A 23,024-nucleotide genomic window follows, 5' to 3' on the forward strand; every position below is an offset into this window, starting at 1 on the left:
TAAAGGGTGTTAGAAAGAGAATAATGGTCTGACTGTATTGTATTTTGATCTTTTAAATATAGGGTTAAAGGGCCAACTCATGTTCATTAGGAGGGCTACTATTTAAAAAATAAAAATTAAAAAAAAAGAAAAGTAAGTTTTGACAATGATGTAGAGAAAGGAGAACCCTTGTGCACTCCAGATGGGAATGTGAAACAGCTGCCATTGTGGAAAATGGTGTAACAGGTCCTAAAGAAAGTAAGTGTATAATTACCACATGATCCAGCATTTCAACTTTTGGGTATATATCTAAAAGAATTGAAAATGGGATCTTGAGGACATATCTGTACATCCGTGTTCTTAATAAAGGTAGTTAAAGCATGGAAGCAATCCAAGTGTCCATGTATAGATGAATAGATAAGCAAAATGTATTATATACACAGAATAGACTATTAAGCCTCAAAAAGGAAGAAAATTCTGATACATGCTACAATATAGGCTACCTTTTTGGACATTATGCTAAGTGAAATAAGCCAGTCACAAAAAGGCAAATACTGTATAATTCCACTTACATGAGGTACCTAGAGAAGTCAAAATCAAAGAGATCAAAAGTTGAATAAGCCAGAGCTAGTGGGGAGAGGGAATGAGAGTTATTGTTTAATGGGTAAAGAGTTTTGGTTGTGCAAGATGAAAGGAATTCTAGTGGTTTTGGTTGCAAAACAAAATGAATATACTTAAACCACAAAACTGTATACTTCAAAATTTTTAAGTGGGTAAATTTTATGTCATGTACTTTACTACAATAAAAATAAGGTTAAGAAAAAAATTTGTTATTATAAAACATGGAATTTTAAGAAAGTCCATCTCTGTCATGGCTAATTCCTACCTTTTAAAATAATTTGGAACTCCAAGGCATATACTCAATTCCCAAGTGTAAGGACTTCTTAGGCTACTAATAAGGGGCTTTGAGAAAATATCACACTCTCTTTTATTGAAGAGAAAGAATTCTCAGAAGTCCTAAAGTACATATAAATGGCTTAGTAGAGAACTCATGTTCTCTCAAGGGACTGAGGTGCTTGTGTTCCACTTGTTTTTACCCACTAAAAGTACTGAAAACCATATACCATATAAAGAGCTGGATTTTTTCCAGACTTCTCAGAATCCCTGATATGAATTATGACTTATGATGTGATATAGCTAAAAAATTAACCTTTAGAAGTATTTTAAGACCATTTGGGTTTTTCATCATCAAAACTTATTAAATATGACAAGTAACAAATTAGACAAGAACTGAACAAAGTATTATACTACGAATCTAGGAGGACACCTGTGATTGTAGTATTTAGGCAAGCACCAAAATATTTAAATTCGGTATTAAAAAAAGGAAAGTATTACACCTTGAGAACAATGTATTTGGATCTTAGGACAAATATGCCTTTAGAACAGAACTCCACCTTGTCTGTTAGATGTATTCTGAAGCCAAAACACAAGCAATAAAGTTAGTCTGTGTTTGTTAGATGACACTGCATTTCTGAAATTTTATTAGTTTTTATATGGCAAAAACTAAAATCAGGTAAGTCGGGCACTAATCTCAGGTGCTAAAAATTCAGTAATCAAAGTATATTAAAATAGGAAAATAAATGCAAAAAAATCTATGATGAAGTAGATACCAAAATTTTAAGTAAAGAAAGGATCAATTTTCTTTTTTCCCCTCCTTTTATCTGCTTTGACTCCAATATGACTGGGCACAATCTAAGCTTTTGTTTTAGACTATCTTTACAAAGATGTATGAATAACAAACAGCATTGGAATATAAAGACAGCATGTTCCTCTGGAGTAGAGGGAAGATTTCCTGACAAAGATAATGAAAAAAAAAAAAGTCTTCCTTTGGGACAAATATTGAGCAGATTTGCTAGAAGTCTACATTTAAGACATCAGAGCTTTTTTTAAGTTTGGGATTCCTCAGCTGTGACACACACTCACTTCATATACAATATCCATCTATGATACTTCATGTTGCCTTGTGATACTCAAAGGGCAACTTATGCAAGGTGAACTGATTTGACTATGGTGCTCATGATGTGTGTTGTGCTTTAATAAAGTATGCTATGTCTGACCCTGGGGTCTCATGTCTTTTGCCAGTATATATAATATTGTGGCAGGCTAACTTATTAGCTTCCAAGTAAGGTAAAATATTAAAATCTTTATAGTTGTTGACAGTCATCTTTTCTGTTTGTTTCTCCAAAATTTCTTCAAAGGAAAATAAAAATCTAGGAAATTTCTATGTGCTACAATATAATAGTTTTTATCTCACACAGTACACATGTGCCAAAATAATTAACTTTTCAAACAGGTTTATGTATTGTTAATACATAAAGGCCCTAAGATGTATTTTCTTCACAATATTTTACAATAAATATATTAGGTATTGATAGAGTTGATGAAAACAATGGTGCATTACATATGCTTACTGTGTTTGCATTCAGCATTTCAGAAATAGATGCTCAAAATGCAGAGGTAGTTAAATTTTCAGAGGATGAGATATGGATTGCAAGCACATTTCTCTATGAATATATAACTTCCCTATGCTGAATTTAAATCTAATTTTATGACAGCTGTAAAAATGGCTACCTAGCAGAGAAAAGCAAAGAAATCAAATTTATGCTATTCTCTGCAAAGTTACAATGCTAAATAAAGTATTGTTCTGAATTTTAAACCATAACATTTCCGCCTCTAGTGAGGTTCCTGGGAAAATGCAATTCTTTAGAATACATTTATAAATCACATTTCATGGTGAAGAATTTGGAAGTCATTTCCAAATACAAGTAGTAGTGAAAAGAGGGGTAGGACTTCACACAGAAAATATTTGTTCACAAGCACCTAGGGCAGAACAAATACATTGCTATCACTATTAAGTGAACTAAAAATGATTGAATTAAGTCAGGTTTGTACTAAACCTACAAGACGCCAACACTTCTAGACAAAAATGAAAAAAAATAAATAAATAAAGCAAATCAAAAAATCAATCAGCAGAAAGGAAAGCACATTATTGAATCTAAAATGAGCACAGGGGCAGGAACAAGAACAGAAGCATTTGTGAACCACATGTATGATAAGGAAGGTTCCCCCACAGATTATTTCTGGCTTTTTAATTTTACTCATCACGAGATGGAAGAGAACATAATACAATAAAGTTGAATATCATCTTCTGAGTTGACTCTATCTAAGCTCACAGTTTTCAAAAGCAAGTTACCCAATTTCATTCTTGATATAAATTGAACAGGGAGTGATAGTTTCTTTTATCCTTTCGAAAAGTCAAAGAGCCTCTTCCTGAGTATAATTACAAACTTAAGCTTAAGGGTCTTTATAACCAGCTACTTTAGACACAGTAAATAAAAAATTATACTATAAAAAGACATATGATCAGAAAACTTTTTGGTTATAAATATAGATTTAGATTTAGATATGCATGTATATGTATAAAAATTTTAATGGGCATACTTGATTAAAACAATAATGATAGGAAATATTTCTTAAATTTGTAGTAATAATCCCTTTTCACCACATTTAGAAGGGAAAAGGATGGAGAAAAAGAAAGAATACGGTGTCAAATGATCTCTTAAAATTAGCAAGACTTTCTAGCTTTTGCATTACTCAGGAATCTTTGAGATCCCTTAGCCTGTCAGCCAATATTGATGTTTCTTTTTAGTTCAGAAAAGGGGACACCCTTGTTAGGAACTCCATATATAGTCCCTGTTCTTTAAAGTCAGGTGGTAAGTATTATGAATGCTCACAAATGTTCCATGACTTCTGGGCTTGTGGTAGGCTTGTACTTCTCTACCACGTGACATTTGGATTGATGAAATAAAAGTGCACACATCCAGTGGCACTTCCTGACCAAAGGGAGCAACTGGGGTGATCATTTTATGAACTATATAGATGTCTAACCAATGTCCTGTATACTTGAAACTAACTAAAATACATTTTTAAAAAGGAAGGAAAAAAAGAAGCAGTGCCTAATTGCCATTTGTGCCTTTTTTTCCCCTTGCCATAGCAGTTATGGGAAAATGTCCTGGAAGGAGCTTCTATAATCCTAAGACTACAGATAGCTAGTGACTATGCTAAGCAAAGCCCACCTGTCTCTTGGATAGGTAAACTGAGAAAAAATTTAACTCATTTTATAAAACTACTGAGACTACATTACCTGTTATTGCTTCCTGACCTAGGCTAGTCTAGCAGATACAAGTCACACATTAGTCAAATTGTATATTTTAAATTAAATGAAGTGGCTTCTGCTCACCACTCCTATAATCTACTAAGTCAGTGTAAAATAGAATGAAAACTTCACCTTCTATAAGCTAATGAAAACACTAGTGCTCACAAAAAACCAACACTAAAAGAGCCACAGACAAAAGAGTGGAGAAATGATGGTCATTCAAATTTTTTCATAAATAAACGTAGGTGAGAGGGTTATCTTGATATTTTGAAAACAAACATTGAAGAATAAATGTTATTTAAAGTTATGAAGTCAAATGCTTTCAATTATTCATTGACAAAATTTGGTAAAGAGTTTTACTGGTGAATAATTTATGAAGTCATTTATAATGATGATTATAAGAAAAATGAGAAACAATATCATTGAATTTTTCTTCTATAATCATCCAGAAAAGACTAAGCAAGATTATTTAACATATCCCTCAATAATAAATTGCTTAAAATACAAGGCTCATTAATGCATATTAGATGATTTCCACTGATTCAGCTGAAAGAGTGGGAGTGATCGTAATATATATATATTTTAAATGTTGAATGCAATCAATATCAATGGCTCTAGGTACAGAAAGTATTCAGTTATATAGCAATATTTAAACATTTTCACATTTTCTCTCTTCTAATTTTTCTTTATTCCTTTTTCATCTTTAATTTTATTTGTAGCTCTTGCCCATACATAGATTATATGTTGAAAGTAGTTGAAAATAGGAAAAATACTAAAGTTTGATAGTTGGTAGAAGAATGTCATTGTATGAAACAAACTAATTTTCTCAAGACCTTGTGTATCTATGGTATATTAAAAAATGAACCATAACTTGTAGTATTTACTTTGTTAATATAGTTAAATTTAGTTAAATCTGAGAACTATCATAGAAGTAAATTTTTCCCAGTTAACTGAATGTTTTCTTTTTGAGATTACTGGGGATTACTAAAGAAGACAATCATAAAAATGTCTTCATTGAATAATCTACTCCCATATGCCATCCTTTAATCTCTGACCATTACCAACAAATTCTCTCCTTTAAAGAAATTGTCTGCAATATGATTCAGGAACAATATGCTTTGTTCACCAGACAGATGTTGAATCAAAATAGACCATGCACTGAAAATGCTACAGCTTACAGAGAAGGAAAGGTAATCTCACAAGGATTCTAAAATCGCCTTTTAATAAAATGTTCCAGGGCCAACTGCACCATGTTCTGACTAAATTTTTACTAGTTACTTGGGTATGTATCAATGGACACTCAATTTTTTTCTTGCTAATGAGAATTTTAGTCTATTCTCTGAGGATTCACAGATGTTCTGGGATGAATTTTTATTTGTCTAAGTCTGTAATGGTGGTTGCACTTCTCGTTGACAAGTGACTTGGATAGTCTTACTTTCCATGAATTCAGAGTATTTTGCATATGAAAAATTTGCATCACTGGATATTTACTACAATTCTAGAATCTTATAAAGCTGTTACAGAAAAGAGCTCTAGTTTACTAGGTTTTAATCGCTATTCTAATATGAAGGTTGGCAAGTTTTTAATCTCCACTAGCTCAGTAGATATAATGAGAAAATCATAACACTTAATTGGTAAATTGTTATAAAGGTAAAATAAGATAATTCTTATATAATCCTTAGAACTATCCTTACATGATAAAAACAATAAACATTAGCTACTTATTATTATTGTTGAGATGATGCCACAGACTGAATATATGCAACCCCCCAAAATTCATGCATTGAAATTGACCAGTGCCTTAATCTTAGACTTCCCTGGCTTCAAAAGTGTCAGAATTGAATTTTTGATGTTTATAAGCCATCCAGTAGAGTATTTTATTATAGCCGTCTGAATAGATAAGACAGATGGCAAATAGAAATTTCTCTCAATTATCTTCCATTTCTGTGCAATTTTTTTTATGTGTGTGCAAAAATGGAGGACACAAACTTTCTGCCTACTGCTGATGGTCTCTCATTTATGATGAAAACATTTAGATGAACAGCAGTTGCCATATTGTCAAAAAACATGCTTACTATCTCAAAAACTTTCAAATATACTTAATGACTTACACCTGCTTAGAGAAAAAGTCTCAAGCTCTTTATTCTGGGTTTCAAAACTCTCCAAAAGATGATTTCAACCGATCTTCTCATGGAAATTGTAATCTTTCCTTTCTACCTAGCCAAAGTCAATTCACTTTTAATTTCCCCAAGTGATATGTTATCATAGCTATAAACATTTGCATGATTATACACATTACATATAACTAAATACATTTGTTCACTAACCCTAGAAAAGTACTTTCTCTATTTTTACCCATTAAAATATCTTGAAAGTTTTTGGTGAAGAGCAAAGAAACAGGAAAAGATCATTATTAATAAATTTTAAGTTGAAATTAAATAGAGGAAAAAGACAGTCACTCAAGCCAGTAACTTGTTACAAAATTAAGACTATTTTGTTTGTATAATTAGTTAGATTCGTTTAAGGGAAAATGTTAAGCATTTACATAGGCTAAGAGTAAAGAAAAAGTGGTAATAAATTTTATAATCCAGACTGCAGGGAAGAGAGTATGTTAGATAGCATTGCAGTTAAATTGCTTAAATTCAAATCTTAGCTCTGTCTTTCACTAAACTTGGGAAATATTCTTACCCTTATTGTGCCTCAGTTTCCCTATTTAAAAAATGGGGATCTAGATGTATCCACTCTATATAGAATAAACATGAAGATTAAATGAGTTATTACATGTAGAGGATTTCAAAACCGTGACTCAAATGTTATGAGATAAAAAGGAAGGCAATAAAATATGAACACGTAAGTTATTTTTTGAGTCTCCAAGAGTAATCTCCCTCTCGACAAAAAAAAAAGTTTCAACATTGTTAAATTTTCACATCTTATTATTAAGGGTAAGGGGAAAATATTTGGTGGTGGAAGACAATTTAACTTTGTATGGTGAACACATAATGTAATATACATATGATGTATTATTGAATTGTAAATTGAAACTTGTTTGATTTTATAAACAGTGTCACCCCAATAATTTTAATAAAAAATAAAAAGATTTCAACCATCAAATTCTATGTGTTTTGAATAAAACAGAGCAATAAAATGCCCAAAGTTTTTATCAAGACTTAATACATTGTTATGTGATGATTTTCAATTGCATTGACAATGAATTCATCACCATTTTTAGAATTTTTTTATTCTAAAAAAATTAGAAGATTCAGCAACAACAGTCATTTTAGAAAGGGTTATGAGAAATTAAATCATGTAAAATTTTCAGAAAACCTGGAATAATTGATATTGATTTTATAAATATGTAGTTACAAATTAATGCTAAGCATAAAGTCTTTGGGAACTATATTCATAATGAATTTTCTGTTCAATATGTCTAAATATAAAATCTAACTTATTTTGGAAATTAACTAAGCACCTACTGAATAATAAACCATAAAAGAAAATTGATGAGCGTTTTTATTTTAGATGCACATTTAGAAAATTGAGATCATATTAATATAGAAGCATTATGCTTTTGGTTCTGTTCTCAGATGATTAATTTGCAGGCCAAATTCCAAATTTACAAATTAAGAGAGATTCAAATTTCAACAACAGGCAAAAATTGGTTCAGAACAAATCTAGATAGTTGGGTTTATACATCACTTATAATGTCCAGGGAACTTAGGCAGGGGTATTTTGATTATACTGATTCTATGAATACAGTCCTCAATCTTTCAAAATCAAGAGATAAGATGTGATGTAATCCTGGGAAGCACATTCTTTGAGTTTATGTTTAATGATATTGTAATAGACATAGATGATTAAAATATACTGTTCTCTCTTTATAATGTATTTACTTACATAAGAATTTTTTTACTCTGCTTAGTAAATTTGTTTTTTATTCACAAATTATTTGCTTTTACTTTGTGAGACCATGAACCAATCATGTTTTTCAGATGTGTTTAGATTCCCTGATGGATTAAAACTAAACATAGCGCTGATTTTATCAAGCATATAAGAATGCAGAACATTAAATTGTTCATTAACCTTGCACTTGGTTTCATCTTATTCCTCTGTTATTTTCTATTAAAACAGGTAGCCTTATTTGTATTTATTTCATTTGCTACGTGTATCATGTTTTATGCTATATCAACTGCTGCTTTTTTATATCTATAAATTAAATATAAATATATAATAAGTAACCTTAATATGTTAACATAGTTTGAATGCTATGGTAACCTCAAATATAAGGAATAAAGAGAAAATTGTCTTGGTCAAAAAACACAAGGAATTAGTAATATAAATATGAGAACGACAAAAGTGACAGACAAAATACTTATTTTTGAGCCTCCTTCATTTTTAAGATATTTACTGCCAGTTTTACATACATAATAATCATGTAGTAAAAAAAAAATGATTCTGTTCTTTTGAGTCAGATCTGCATTTGGGAAAGGCCTAAGGAAAATAACTACAGAAAGATTTTAGACTTCCAACACATTGTGTAAGGAACCAAAAAGTAGAGTTTCTGAAGATATGTAAGTTTCAACATTTAGATTCTGTCCTCGATTATGAACCATATGAAATATCTTTCATTATTGAATGGCTCAACTGTACACTTAACTTACAAAGGATAGAGGTGACCAATCAAACTGCACAGGAGAAAGAATCCAAGATCAAAAACCTGCAAAATCTCCTTCCAGAATGATTCGTCTAAAATTTTTTATTACAGTTCTTTCTTAGCACAAAAAAGAAAAAAAGAATGAAAGAAAGAAAAAAAACAGGAGCTTTTCACATGGAGTTAGTCTATTAAAATATGTAACAGGTGGCATTAATCAATGTCTTTGGTGGGCTACCATCCTCTTCCTCCATTCATTTATCCTAAATATTTGCCTCATCTTTAGAGTGGTAGCTTTACAAAGAGTAACAGAATACCAGATGGTCATTACTGTGGTTCACTGAGTATATATCCTAGCAGGAAGTTAGATGATTGCTTTTCAAGGTTCTTATCACACATTGAACAGTCTATTTCACCTCAGGGAATTCTGAAGCTGTCAATATATTTTTGGCTAAGTGTGCCCTAACATATTTCCTTTAAGACATAGTCTCATGTACCATTTGAATGAGAGAGAATATGATTTTTCTGTCTACATGTTTTGAAAAGTACACAAGTGTTAGAAATTAGTTTTGCTTAATGTTTATAGAATTCTATTTTTATTTTGGAAGAAACATTATAAAACTATTTTCTATAGGTTCTTCAAAAAATATAAACGTTCCTCAAACAATCTGGATCTTTCATTTAAGTAAATACTTTAAATTCTTATTTGTCAAAATAAATAAATAAATAACTCCAAATAAACAAAAGCTTCTATTGAAGCATATGGTGCAAAGTTACACAGAATGGGCATAAACAAGATTCAGTTGGCTCAAAAAGAAACTGACTTTGGTCTTTGATTTTCCAAATATACATTGTCAGCATTTTTCTAGGAATTGTATAGTAAGAAAAAGAAGTGGAAATAATTCTAGTAAGGAAAAAGAATACAAACTTTTATAAATTAACAATATATTATCATAACAAAATACAAAAAATATATGGATCTAATTAGTGTCTATTGTCAAAGAAAATAGATTAGTTTAAAATAAGAATGCTGGATAAAGGAACAGAAAAGATTGGACAATAAAGTAAAGCAACAAAAATATCTGAGTTATTACATAGAAGATGAAAAAAATAGAAAAAAAAGTAAATAGCTTCTTAAACGAACACACAACTAACAAATACCAAATGGGGAAGATAATGTGTGAGTTGAATGTTAAGAACATGCTGACTGCTAAGGTGCAGCAGCAGCGCTCAGGCCAATTATATGGTAAGCACAGACAGTCTTGATTTTCTTTTCTAAGTATTAGAAACACATGGAAGGCCATCACCTATTGTTTATGCAAGAATACCACTGTTTTTGCATAGAATTAGAGGAAATACATTTGGGCAATAATCCACATCACCAAATAGATCGCCTGCCCAATAAAAGGTCCCATATTCAGTAGACTATGAGTTTCATGAGGCCTATGGCAGTTTCATTCATCACTGTACTTAGCAGTGTGGCCGGTGCATACTGAATCTTAATAGACATCAGCTTAATTATTGAATACACTTCAAACATGAGAACTTCCAGAAATTAATGACTCAGAAAGGCTATGTTAACCTAAGGAAACATTTTCACCACTGATGTCTATTTCTTGCTGATCTCAACCTAATTTGCTAGGCTAATGTGGGGCTTACTGTTCCCCTTAACCACTACAACTCTGAGAAAATTTAACTCCACTGCCTATATGGTTCTAGATCCTAGATATGCCCACTATCTGGTACTTGATTTTCAAATACCTCTTTAGATTATGACAATAGAAATAAAGTAGTAATTACTACTTGTTGAATATTAAAGATTAGGTATTGTATATACATTAATATGATCCTCATCATAATGCTATAAAGTAATGAGTACTTCCCCTATTATAAAGATGAAAAAACTGAGATCTGAAAAATTAAATATGTAGATAAAGGTTCTGTATTTTCTCAATGGCAAAGATGTAAACTTAATCAAGGCTTTTATTAGTCCAGAGTCTACTCTCTTGTTTTAAAAAATACTCTCCATTATATCAGAAGTCTAGGCACATGTTCAACTGTCAATAAATATTTTTAAATATTCTAAACAATATATAACAATAACTGATAGCTATTACTTCTACATTAATTTTAAAATTATTTTTTATATATTTAGAACCAATTTGCAAGTTTTATGTACTTCTCTATGCTAGGCATTATATAAACGTTTTTAAAAATATTATGTTATTTAATATAATCTAACATTCACCATCCCCTGAGATAGGTAAAAACATTCATTTTTTAACATAAGAAACAATCTCAGTTACTACATGGCAGAAAGGCGAATCAACTCACAATCTTATACCGTTAAAGACAAATTGTGTGTTCTTTGCTCCATCATGCTGGATACTACTAAAACGATTTAATCACAACATTTTCATCATTTTATCACACGATTGGACTTTTAGAACAAGAGTAGGGTACATAAAAGGGCAACTGAGTCTTGACTTTATTGTTGACAAAACTGCCTGCATTTTTTCCGAAGAGAGATGGAGCAGCGGCAAGTGACCGGGGACACTTGCAATTTTTTCCTTGTGGCCTGATGTCATTGGAATTTGCCAGCAGTCTCTGAGGTGATGATATAACTCTATTACCAAAGGATTCATGCTTAACTTGCTTATTTATTAAAGGCATGCACAAATTATTTTTCTCATTACCATCAAATATAGCAATTCATATAAAGAGACCAGATTACTTCATGTGAAATGACAGGGCTACTGAAAGAGAGGTGTAGTACCCAAATAATATTGCTCAGAATTAATGGCAGGAATGGTGGAGAAAGTCAAAGTCTGTGCTAGAACATTTCATGAGTTAATATTTTAAAAATCATTTTTGTAAATCAACTAAGTCAAACCATAAGAGCTCCAATTCTCAAAAAAAAAAAAAAAAAAACCCTTAATTCATGGTGTGGCTCATGACATTTTGACATTCAACAGTGCATCTAAGTTATTTTTTTCTTTGGCATAGAACAGGTTATCACTCACACTATGATTAGGGAGCTACACTAAAACATTCTCTGGGAGTGGAATTAAGGAAAAAGAGGAAGGCACTTTATTAGATTTTCTTAAAAAAAAAAGGAACTATATATTTTAGCTGCAAAACAAAAACGTTAAAATGTAAAGTTATAGTAAACAGAAAAAACTGGACTCTGTTTTGATCTAGTATAGAAAATCTCACAATAAAAAATATTTTCATTTTTTAATTTGCAACTTATTATGTTTAAGCACTATAAAAGAATAAACAGAGGCATGACATTGAGTTATTTGTGTTGCTTTTTAATTCCATAAAAAGATTCCCAGTTTTCTTCATTTTAAATTATTTTTTACTTGAGTTTTAGCAATAACCAGATCTATTATTAATGTAGTATCATATTTCTGGATATCAGGTCTCAGCATTTATACATGCATAAGTGTGTAGTCAGGACATATACATAGAATAAATGGCGTTTTGTGTTCCCTAATGCCTTTTTTAGATGGTTTCCAGAGTACTGAGCATGGGAACATGTAAACCCAGTGAACATCCACTAGCCCCCTTATCCCAGTCTAGGAATAGCACATCCATTTTACATTGTCTGCTTCCTGCCCTTAATTAGTAAAAAGTGTTGGGAGCACCAGGATGAGAAGGACTCTGAGGCGATATTAAAGCTCGGTGGGAATGAATATTATGGACTGACTATGAAAGAAGGGAGTACAGAAAACGCATGCGTGCCAGGTATTTTCATTCCAGACTTTGAGCACAGGATTTAGTTTCACTTTCTATAGAATACTGTTTAGCCCAGCATCTGATAATGCCTTTTACAAATAATAGCAGATGGTGTTGATAAAATTCATCCTGCCTGTGAACAAACACAAAAACCCTTGTACCATACCCTCTAGGTTGATGTGGTATTCATTTTTCTTAATTAAACTATCATTGTTAGGAAGCATCGAAAGGATTCTCTGAAAGCAGGAGTTTCATCAGTGAGAGACTCTATGTGAACTTCAGGGAAAGCAATAAGCAGATCATTATAGAGTTATCAGCCCCCTGCAAAGTTAAACAATGAAGAATCAGTACACTATTAAATGGCAAACAGCAGAGGAGGAAAGCCATGAGCTGAACAGTCTCCAATCTTTTCTTTCAAACTGAATAACTATACAAAATCCAAATATACTATTCCTGTATATTGTTTACTTTTTAATAAAAAATTTGGTTAGTAACAGATAAATTGCTCCTTAGAAGATCAGATTATGTGCTCTATGAAATATGACTTTATAGACTTTTCATGTTCAGCCAGTGAATGTTAGAGATACACAGTACTTTTGAGGCAAGAAGGGAAAATGACTGCCTCATTGAAAATGTTCTTGCTCTATGTAGTTTGTTTTTAACAAGTCCTCTATGCGAGTGTCTCTTAAAGCACTGTCCCTAATTGAACTAACTTTCATTCGACTTTGAGAAATTAAAATTTTCTTTATCATGGTGCCTAACATACTCTACAGATTCTGATATGAAAGCAATTACCCCACATTACTGTAGTAGTATTAGCAGTAGCCGCGGCAGCCGCATCAAAGGGAGCTAACGTTGAAAGAATGTCGTATGTGGCAGGCATTTTACTAACTGGCAGGTAGAGGCTATCTTATTTAACCCTCACAACAAATGAACAAGTAAGGTTTTTCTTTCATTGGCTAAATGAGATAAATGAATCTCACAGAACTGATATAATTTGCCTGAGGTAACTCACACATCTATCAATGATGGGATAAGAAGTTACTTGCTGTGTTCTGATTTCCAGGTTTCTCTTACATGCATCTATGGCCACATGTTTGAGAGGAAGCTACAAAGTAATTTAGATGAGCTGTTGGACATTCCTATAAGCCATCCACAGAGGAATTACAGAAGCATAAGCCAAAAGATAAATGAGATTGTTAGAAAATATAAAGCCGGAGAGAAAACAATGTTGGTCTCCAGAATTTCTATGGGTATGAATAACCTATGAATCCAGGCTCTGTAATTTGAATCTTTGTCCACGTTACTATATCATTGTGTTTTCCCTATAATACAAATAATGTTTATCAGCATCAATAATAAACTAGACAGCATTCTTAATTTCACAATTGCCCATGCTAAGTCTTCTAGCAGAAATATTGAAGAGATTCATAAATACAGTAAATATTTCAAAATAAAAACATGACTTTGACAGCCTTATTAAATTTCTAATCATAAACTCCATGTTCTTCTAATAAAAATACAAAGACACATACATAATGTATGCATAAATATGTACATAAATATAGGAATACTTTTACTGTTTCATTTCACAAATAATGTCTTATCTTAGCAACCATTTTTTTAAACTTGTCATGTAGCATATGATATATATGTATATAAAATCTTTAAGTTTCATATTTTATAAAAGGAATAAATGCCAAATATGTTTTACAAATATACTATCTGATTACAACTCTTATTTTTAAAATGTTTTGTGTCAAATATTTAATCAGCATAAAAATTAACATTATTTTTCTCCTTACCTCTACAGATGGGAACAGGAAAATCCCATGAGGCTGTATTAACTGAATTGGCTATACAGGTGAGTTGAGGGTGGCCATCGAGGATATATCCAGTTACACAGCTATAGCGTATCTTGTCCCCAACGTCGAACCTTGTACCATATAATACACCTTTGGGTGGGACTCCTGGATTTCCACAAGAACTACTTTGCAATTCTGTAGAAAAGGGGGGAAAGGAGAGTTTACAGTTATTTTAATACATATTTTAATGCTTTATATTTATAAAAATGTACATACAGATGTATTTTTCTTTTAAGAAAATTCACACAAAAATGTCTTCCATTTAAATACATGTATTAGTGAAAAAATGGAAAGAGAATTAAATTTTATTAAATAAGTGTCATTTTTTTGTGCTAGAAAAATTTGGATAATTTATATTATTTAATCATTGTAGAAATTTTTAAAATCAGTATTACTCATATTGTATAGATAATTCAAACTGAGATTAATACTATTTACATGAATTCTTCAAAGTTACATTTTATTAACACAGTAATAAGCAAATCAAATTTCATTAATATACTCTCCATTACTCTGATGCTTATACTTAACCCTCACCAGCTGTGCTCAACCTTTGTGGCACCAGGGACTGGTGCTCCTGTGAGAATCTAATGCCTGATGATCTGAGGTGGAGCTGAGGCAGTGATGCTAGCTAGCTCTGGGGAGCAGCTGCAAATACAGATGAAGCTTTGCTCCCTTGCCTGCTGCTCACCTCCTGCTGTGAGGCCCGGTTCCTAACAGGCCAAAGACTGGACTGGTACCAGTCCACAGCCCAGTTGGGGACCCTTATCCTAAACCATGGGCATTCATTTGAAAATAATACACATTTTGGGTGAAAATTTTTTTTTCACTTAAAGGAGAAAAATATAGTGCAGTAAAACTGGACAAATTTTTGAAGTTTGAAAGACCAGGCTAGAATTCCACCTCTGTTATTTCTTTAACCTTAAAAGCACAATAAGAATCATAATAAGTATATAAAGCTACAAAGTTTTAATTGTATCAGTATGTAAAATATCTGGAAAATGCCTGATACATCAGAATATTTTACTTATTGCTTTATTAGTTGATGCTTAAAAGTATACAAATATATAAATATAACAGATTTTTAACTTAATATTTATTTCAGAGAAAAATCCAATTTCGCTTTAAATTAAAAAAAAAAAATAGAAAGATTTATAGAAGTAGCAGAACTTCCAGAACTTAATGGGGCTAGGGGAGAATTCTTTCTCATGTCATTTCCTAAATTTCCTAATTTATAAACCTTATACATATATTACTTTTTACTATCACTAATGATCAATAGACATACAAAAAGTAATTAATAGGCTTAAAAATATTCCAGTTTTAGTAAAGCCTATAGTTTATAGTATTATGCAAATGTTAACTTCCAAGTTTTGACAATCATGCTATAGTTACATATGTAATTAATATTAAGGGAAGCTGAATAAGAATATATGAGAACTCTATACCGTTTTCACAATTTACCTGAATATCTGAAAATACCACAAAATACAAAACTAAAAAAGACGTTGCAATGCAAAATGAAGTACATTTCTATTTTGCCTTGATATGTATCCCATTTGTGCAGTTAGTAAATTCCATGCAGTATCATTTTATATTAAGCCAATTAATTCTAAATCACTATATATTTAAAATATCAATGACGCTATTAAGTAAATTTATCAAAATTAAAATGCTTCATAATATGAAGTTACAACTTTACAAAAGCAGTGATCATTTATGGATAAAAAGTGTATACAGAGTTGAAATTTTGTATTTTTATCCATAATAGGCTTTTAGTACTTTGGGGAGTGTTTCTTAAGTGAGCATTAATTTTTCTATAAAAATTTTTTAACGATAGTGAAAAGAAACCTGTCGGCAATGAATTTCAAATGAGGTCAGTTTAATCAATAAAACATGTAGAAGATTCATAAAATTTGCATTAAATATACTCAAAATAAAGTACTTACTTTTAGTTTAAAATACTTATTCTATTCTCGAACCTGGAAAAGTAAAGAACTTTACTAATATAAATTAAATAATAATGGTTTTATAAATAACAGGCGATCTCCTTAAGCTTTCTCAGCATTTAGGTATACATCATAAACTAATATTTTAAATATCAGTGACCAAGGTTACTAATCTCTAATATTTTATCTTACTATTTTTCCCAGGCATATACTATTAAGTTCATTTTCGATAAAGTTTAAAACATATTTACTGTAAATTTTAATTCATTAAAATTATATTTGAAATGAATAATTTTGAAATAGTTAATTTGGGGGGAAGTCATTTAATTAATAGATGAGATGTTTTCTGCAAGGGATGGTAAGGTTAATAAGTTTTGACAAAATGAATATGAATTCAGTCCCTTGAAGATAGTAATAACAAAGGAAATACTTTTAATGAAACTACCACTTGTGGCCTTAGAATCCATCCACTCCTTTCCCTCTCACTTTCTAAAAAATAATTAAGGTCAGGACTTCAATTATCGTAAACTTATATATTTAGGAGAAAAAGCAGTTTCCAAATTATTTCACAGGAAGCAGTTAGGTGGAGGAGTAAAAGGAAAGAGAGGAAAGGTCTAAATAGTTATTACATTCAGATTTAACTTTGATTTAAATGAACAAACATTACTCAGAACAAAGTACCTAAAGCGAAACTGGAACACAAATGAAATAAATCAATGAATGAATAAGAACACTGGTTGAAATCTTAATAAATTACCTAAATCTATCCCTTGTCTTGTGGCTGAATTATTTCTAAACCAATAGATTCCAATTCCATATCCATTGCTCATGGATTCTATTTTTCGCTCTCTTTCAACCCTTTGAGACTTCTCTAAGCTGTATATGACCATTTTAACGCTTTATTCTGATTGAAAACATTCACTTTTTAGTTCTGAATTTTTTTAAACAAATGCTGCTGTATATTTGAACACTTTAACAAAATTAACTTTTTAATTCATATAAGAGTTTTAGAATAGCTAAGTAAGACTGGTTTTTAGGCAATGTCCCTACCAGCTATGAAGAATTTGAATTTCAGGCAAAAATATTCAGTAAAGCAGATTATAAAACAGTCACTAATACACATGGTATTTATAATAAGTAGTGATTTTGTTTAACTATTATAGAATCGTTCTTAAGGAAACTAAAAATTAAAGCAATAAAATGAAGAATTCTCATGTAATTCATCAAATGTGCATGCAAAATAACCACAATGTTCTTGTCATTTCAATTAATTTCTAAGCAAATAATTGCATCTAAAAACAGAATTGTCAAATAGACTACTATTTTCTTATTTCTCCAAAGATGCCACTAATATACTGATCAAAAGGTTTAGGTGATTAAAACAAAACAATTATAGAACCTGACAAATACTTATCAAATATTCATTCTGTAATGCAGAAATTAAAGTGAAATGGAATTGTGAATGGGGGTGGGAAGTAAAGTTATTTTCAGTATACTGTTGCTCAGCACTGATCATTTTTTAATGTAAAAATAAATATATAAAATAAACTTTGCTATTTGTTGCAGCCTTATTTGAATTCTTGGGATCTATGTCAGGAGGTAATGGTAGATATAACAGAAATATTAGAGTATGTAGTTTAATAAATTGAGATCACTGGAAAATGTGTGCTCTAGCTCCTGAGTTCACTGCTGTCCAGTGTGAAGTCAGAGGCTGGTCTGAAGGCATGCACGTGCCCTCCGTGCCTATTCAACAGTTTCCTACTGAAGACTGGAGAGCTGCAGCTCCCATTGCTCAGGCCACTGAATGGGTAGGAACAACCACTGAGTGGTCTTAAGCTGTTCTTCAACAAACTCTTACACAAAATGGAAATAAGGTTGACAGAAAATAGTTTCTTTAAAAAAAATAAAAAAGATGTTCAACGTCACTAATCATCAGAGAAATGCAAATTAAAACTACAATGAGATATCACCTCATGCCTGTCAGAATGGCTTCATCAAGTCAAGGCTGTGGAAAAAGAGAATCCTCATACACTGCTAGTGGGATTGCACACTGGTACAGCCTCTATGGCAAACAGTTTGGAGATTCCTCAGAATAGTAAAAATAAAACTACCTTACGATCCAGTAATTCCACTTCTGGGTATTTATCCAAAGAAAACCAAAACATGAATTTAAAAAATATACACAGTCCTACGTTCTCTGCAGCTCTATTTAAAATATGCAAAGTAGAGATGCAATCTCAATGCCCATCAATAGACAAATGGATAAAGCAGATGTGGTACACATTCACAGTGGAATATTATTCAACCATAAAAAAATAAAATCTTACCATTTGCAATGGCATGGATAGACCTAGAGGGTATTATCATGCTAAGTGAAAGAAGTCAGACAAAGCCAAATACCATATGATTTTACTTGTAAGTGGACTCTAAGGAATAAAATAAATGAACAAACCAAATAGAAACAGACTCATAGAAACAAAGAACAAACTGATGGTTGCCAGATGAGAGGTATGTTGGTGGGTAGGTGAAGAAGATGAAGGAATTAAAAAGCACAAACTGGTAGTTACAAAATAGTCATGCAGATGTGAAGTATAATAACATAGGAAATACAGTTGATACTATTATGTTAACTATATATAGTGCCAGGTGGGAACTAGAGTAATTGGGGGACTCACTTCATAAATTATAAAATGTCTAATCACTGTACACCTGAAACTAATATAAAATAATATTGAATGTCAATTCTAATTGAAAAATTAAAATTAAAAAATATATGTAAGAATCAAAGTACCATAATAGTAATTAAGTTTAGCAATAGAGTGAAGACAGGTTCTATGGGAGTTGTAGGATAGAAACTGAATTTGGAAAAAAGTTCCGAAAGGGTTGACCAAAGATAGGCTCATATAGTGAATGCATATCTCATGCATAGGCTCACGATTAGAAAGGGGAACTACATATGTCATTGTTTTTTTGAGGGAGATACTATAAGCTCTTCATAAGGTAATAATTGAGAGGAAATAATTGAGATCTATTCTAAATGTATATATGAGCAGAGATTTTCATAAGTATGGATGATATGTATTGTGAGTTTACAAACTTAATAATAGTATGACATTGAATATGAATAACTGTTAAACAGAATCATTAAAATTAATTTTTAAAAAGATAAATAGCCAAAATAATGTATGCACATAGCTGGATCATGAGAATAGGAACTTTATATAGCTGTTGATATGATTACATAAAACAATATATGTAAGTCATATATATGCTTAGCAAGAACTCAAAACAGGGCAGATATCATCTCAACAAATTGCAGCTTTATCATTATAATTAATTTTGAATATCAGACATCTAAATTAGGTGCGATTAAGTTATGAACTCCTGGAGGTAGGGTCATGTCTTCACTAAATGCTTATATACCACATTATGTCATTCCTGCTGTCTTAAAAGTTAGTCAAAAATAGTAATTTAGTCAAGGGTAAAATTTAATTAATCCTAAATCATTAATGAAATTCAAGGGGTAATCTCAACTGCTGGTAGAAGATTTGTATAACCAAATTCACCAAGCTTCTCTATCAGTTGATTCATTCATTCTTTCCTCTACTGGTTGATATCATATATCAAGCACCATACCACACACAGTGATTATAAAAAGATATTTTTGATGTACTTACTACAGCCTAAGAAGTCCAGAGTAATTAAAGAAAAAAAAGTTTAAAATAAATTAAATATTGGAAGAGAGTATATAGAAAAGGCTATAGGGGAACAGTTTTCATCATGTTTTCCTTGGAGAAATTCAATAAAACTCTACCAAGCAATTTAGAAAAAGAAGAGTGATTTATACTAATAAACACATTAAAACAACTTTAGCTCTAAAAAGAATTCCCCAATTTTTTAGGAGCACATGGATAACTGTGAAAGACACGATATTTAGCAAAATATTAAGAAAACCTGACCTTGAAAATTGGAATGAAAATCAAATGAAAGGATAATGGATACCATGACTACAGAATAGCATAATTATTCAGTCACATAGATGAAGGATGATCCTGCTGAGATCAATTAACAATGCTTTAAAACACTGTAAAATTACATCTACTAAGGGAAGTAAAATCAAGTTGTTTGTATTTCTTACAGAAAATTAATCTCAGGGTTTTATTTCCCAGATGATTAAAAATAATTTAGAAGAACATAACATCAAGCTAAACCACCTAGTACCTCTCATCCTGAGACTTCAAAGCACTTAATATGTTTTCTAACTTTTTTTAGTAGTACAAAATGTTCTTTTATTACAGATATTGAACCATTTCATTCATATAGGATATAAATGGCTGTTTAAGAATTCACTTGGATACTTTGTTTTGAGCAAACATTTTGTGAATATTTTGAATCAGTTATTGTATCTATCATGCCCTCATGGACTTTCATTTCAGTATATATAACTGAATGAAATTTATTTCTTTATACATTTCCTTCCTTACTAGACTGTGAGCATCTTGAAACAGGGGCTCTAATTCATCCTTGTGTATCAAGAACTTAGCACATTGCCAGATACGTGGTTGAGATGCAAAACAGGATTGCTCAAATAATTATCTCTTTGAATAGAAATATATAAAAGATGATTATCACACAAAGTATGTAGGAGTAAATGTTTCGACACAAGAAAACAGAATGGAACTAGTAGAGCAGAAGAGAGCTGTAGACATATTGTGAAATAAACTAGTGTCAAGATAAGCACTGGACCACTGTGGCAATACATATGTATAAGTCAGCGTATAAGTCAAATTACTTAGTTGTGCCATTCAAATCTTTTTTTTTTTTTTTAATGAGAATGCATTAACTTCTATAAAACAATTCCTAAGTATGAGCACAAACCTGAACTGCTGTTCACACCACAGTCCTCACTGGATGCTAGAGATGGAGCAAACATCAGGCCACATTTGCATTTTGAAAGCCACACTGAAGCTTCAAACAGGTTCTTCAGATTTGGCAATCAAAGGACAGATGCCCATTGCTATTTTTATTATTTTCACTTAATGAAAGAGAATTAAATTATTGGCTGATGAAGAAGAAATGAGAGCAAACCGATTTGTCAGCTAGTCTGCCTAAGAGGAAAATAGATTACTAGGTTGATTTAGGTAGTGGAGGGAACGATGGCATAGATTAAAATATATTTCAAGCAGATAAAAGTAAAAGTCTACTGTTCAATTCCTTTTTTTTTTTTTTTTTCAAATTAAGATAAATCTTCAGGTAGAATGACTATTTCCCAGGGAGAGAAATATAAAGCAGTGGAAGAGTTAATGTGAAACCAAACACGTGAAAAATGTATGCTATCTAGGCGACATCGTTCTGTTTTGAATTGGGGTGTAGGCAAGGCCCACTGGGAATATAGATAAAAGTTCTGAAAGTCAGTTCAGAGTAATAGTAAATACATTGGAGAAAATCAATTGCGCAACATCCAAAGATCAGCAGTTACTGGATATATAATTTTAATATGTGAATAACATACAGTTACTGTTCTTTCAATTTCAAGTATCTGTGCTCTTTTTTGGCAATATAAATTTTACCACCTAAAATGAACTGTTTATTAAATTATATTTTATTTTGTAAACTATATAACTAACAATGTATTAAGATAGATGGGTGGAAAGGTCATAAACTATTTTTTTAATTATGATTATTTAAACCTAACTGTACACTGTATAGCTACCAGATTAACAAAGCAAAAGAAATAAAAATATAGAATGGAAGCATATATTAGCAGCCATCCTCACTTCACAGTTTCTAAAAATGGAATATCGCTGCATCTGGCATGGGTAGCACTTGATAGCTTGATTTAGAATAATAGAAAAATATGAATAGACTCTCCTCTCCTTATGACAGAATCGGGACAAGTATCTGTATTAAGAGTTTTGGATAAAAGTAACTTAATTCTTTTAAAAAAATGTGTTAAGCTGATTGTGGATAATTTACTAGATTATATAATCACCCAATATGAGTGAAAGATGCCACTGCATTTCGGTAATTAATCAATCACCAAATAATTATTGACGCTTGAGGTATAAATGTCAAAGGTATACAAAAATAGGATACCATTTCTGTTCTTGTGGAAATTATAACACAAACATAAATCATGCATAGTATGACCTTCTGGTAAATAAAACTGATTCTATTAGCTAAAAAAATTTTAAAATATTTATATACTTATATAAAATGGGGAATATTGTACAAGATAAGTAGAATTTTATTTGGAGAGAAGTCAAGAGAAGAGTCAAATAAATTATATGAATAAAGGCCCAGAGAGAGGAATGTACAAGATGTGGTCAAGGGCAATATGCAAAATAAATGCCTTAAGCAGAACACCTCACACATGTGAGGAAATGTAGAATGAAACTTTAGAAGAGAACATAAGTTAGGGTCACACTTTGGAGAGCATTTAAATTAGCTGTCTTGGGGTCAATGTTACCCTAATGCTACCAAAAATAACCCAAAATGAAATGGTTTAAATAGATAAGTGTTATTCTGTGATTCACTGGCTGGTCTAAACTGTAATGAATCAGACTATATCCTCAGGTCATGAGGGACTCAGACTGTTTTTCCATCTTGCTACTCTATCATCCCAT

The 23,024-nt window shown here is 31.3% G+C and overlaps 1 protein-coding gene across 1 annotated transcript in view; it reads right to left on the reverse strand.

Moving 5' to 3' along the window:
- CSMD3 (CUB and Sushi multiple domains 3) overlaps nt 1-23,024 on the reverse strand; it is a 1,080,109-nt gene that overhangs the window by 816,987 nt on the left and 240,098 nt on the right. The window contains 1 exon segment of the mRNA XM_011360386.2: nt 14,390-14,584. Coding sequence (XP_011358688.1) covers nt 14,390-14,584 — 195 coding nt within the window.

The sequence above is a fragment of the Pteropus vampyrus genome, unplaced genomic scaffold, assembly GCF_000151845.1.
Source record: "Pteropus vampyrus isolate Shadow unplaced genomic scaffold, Pvam_2.0 Scaffold54, whole genome shotgun sequence".
NCBI lineage: Eukaryota > Metazoa > Chordata > Mammalia > Chiroptera > Pteropodidae > Pteropus > Pteropus vampyrus.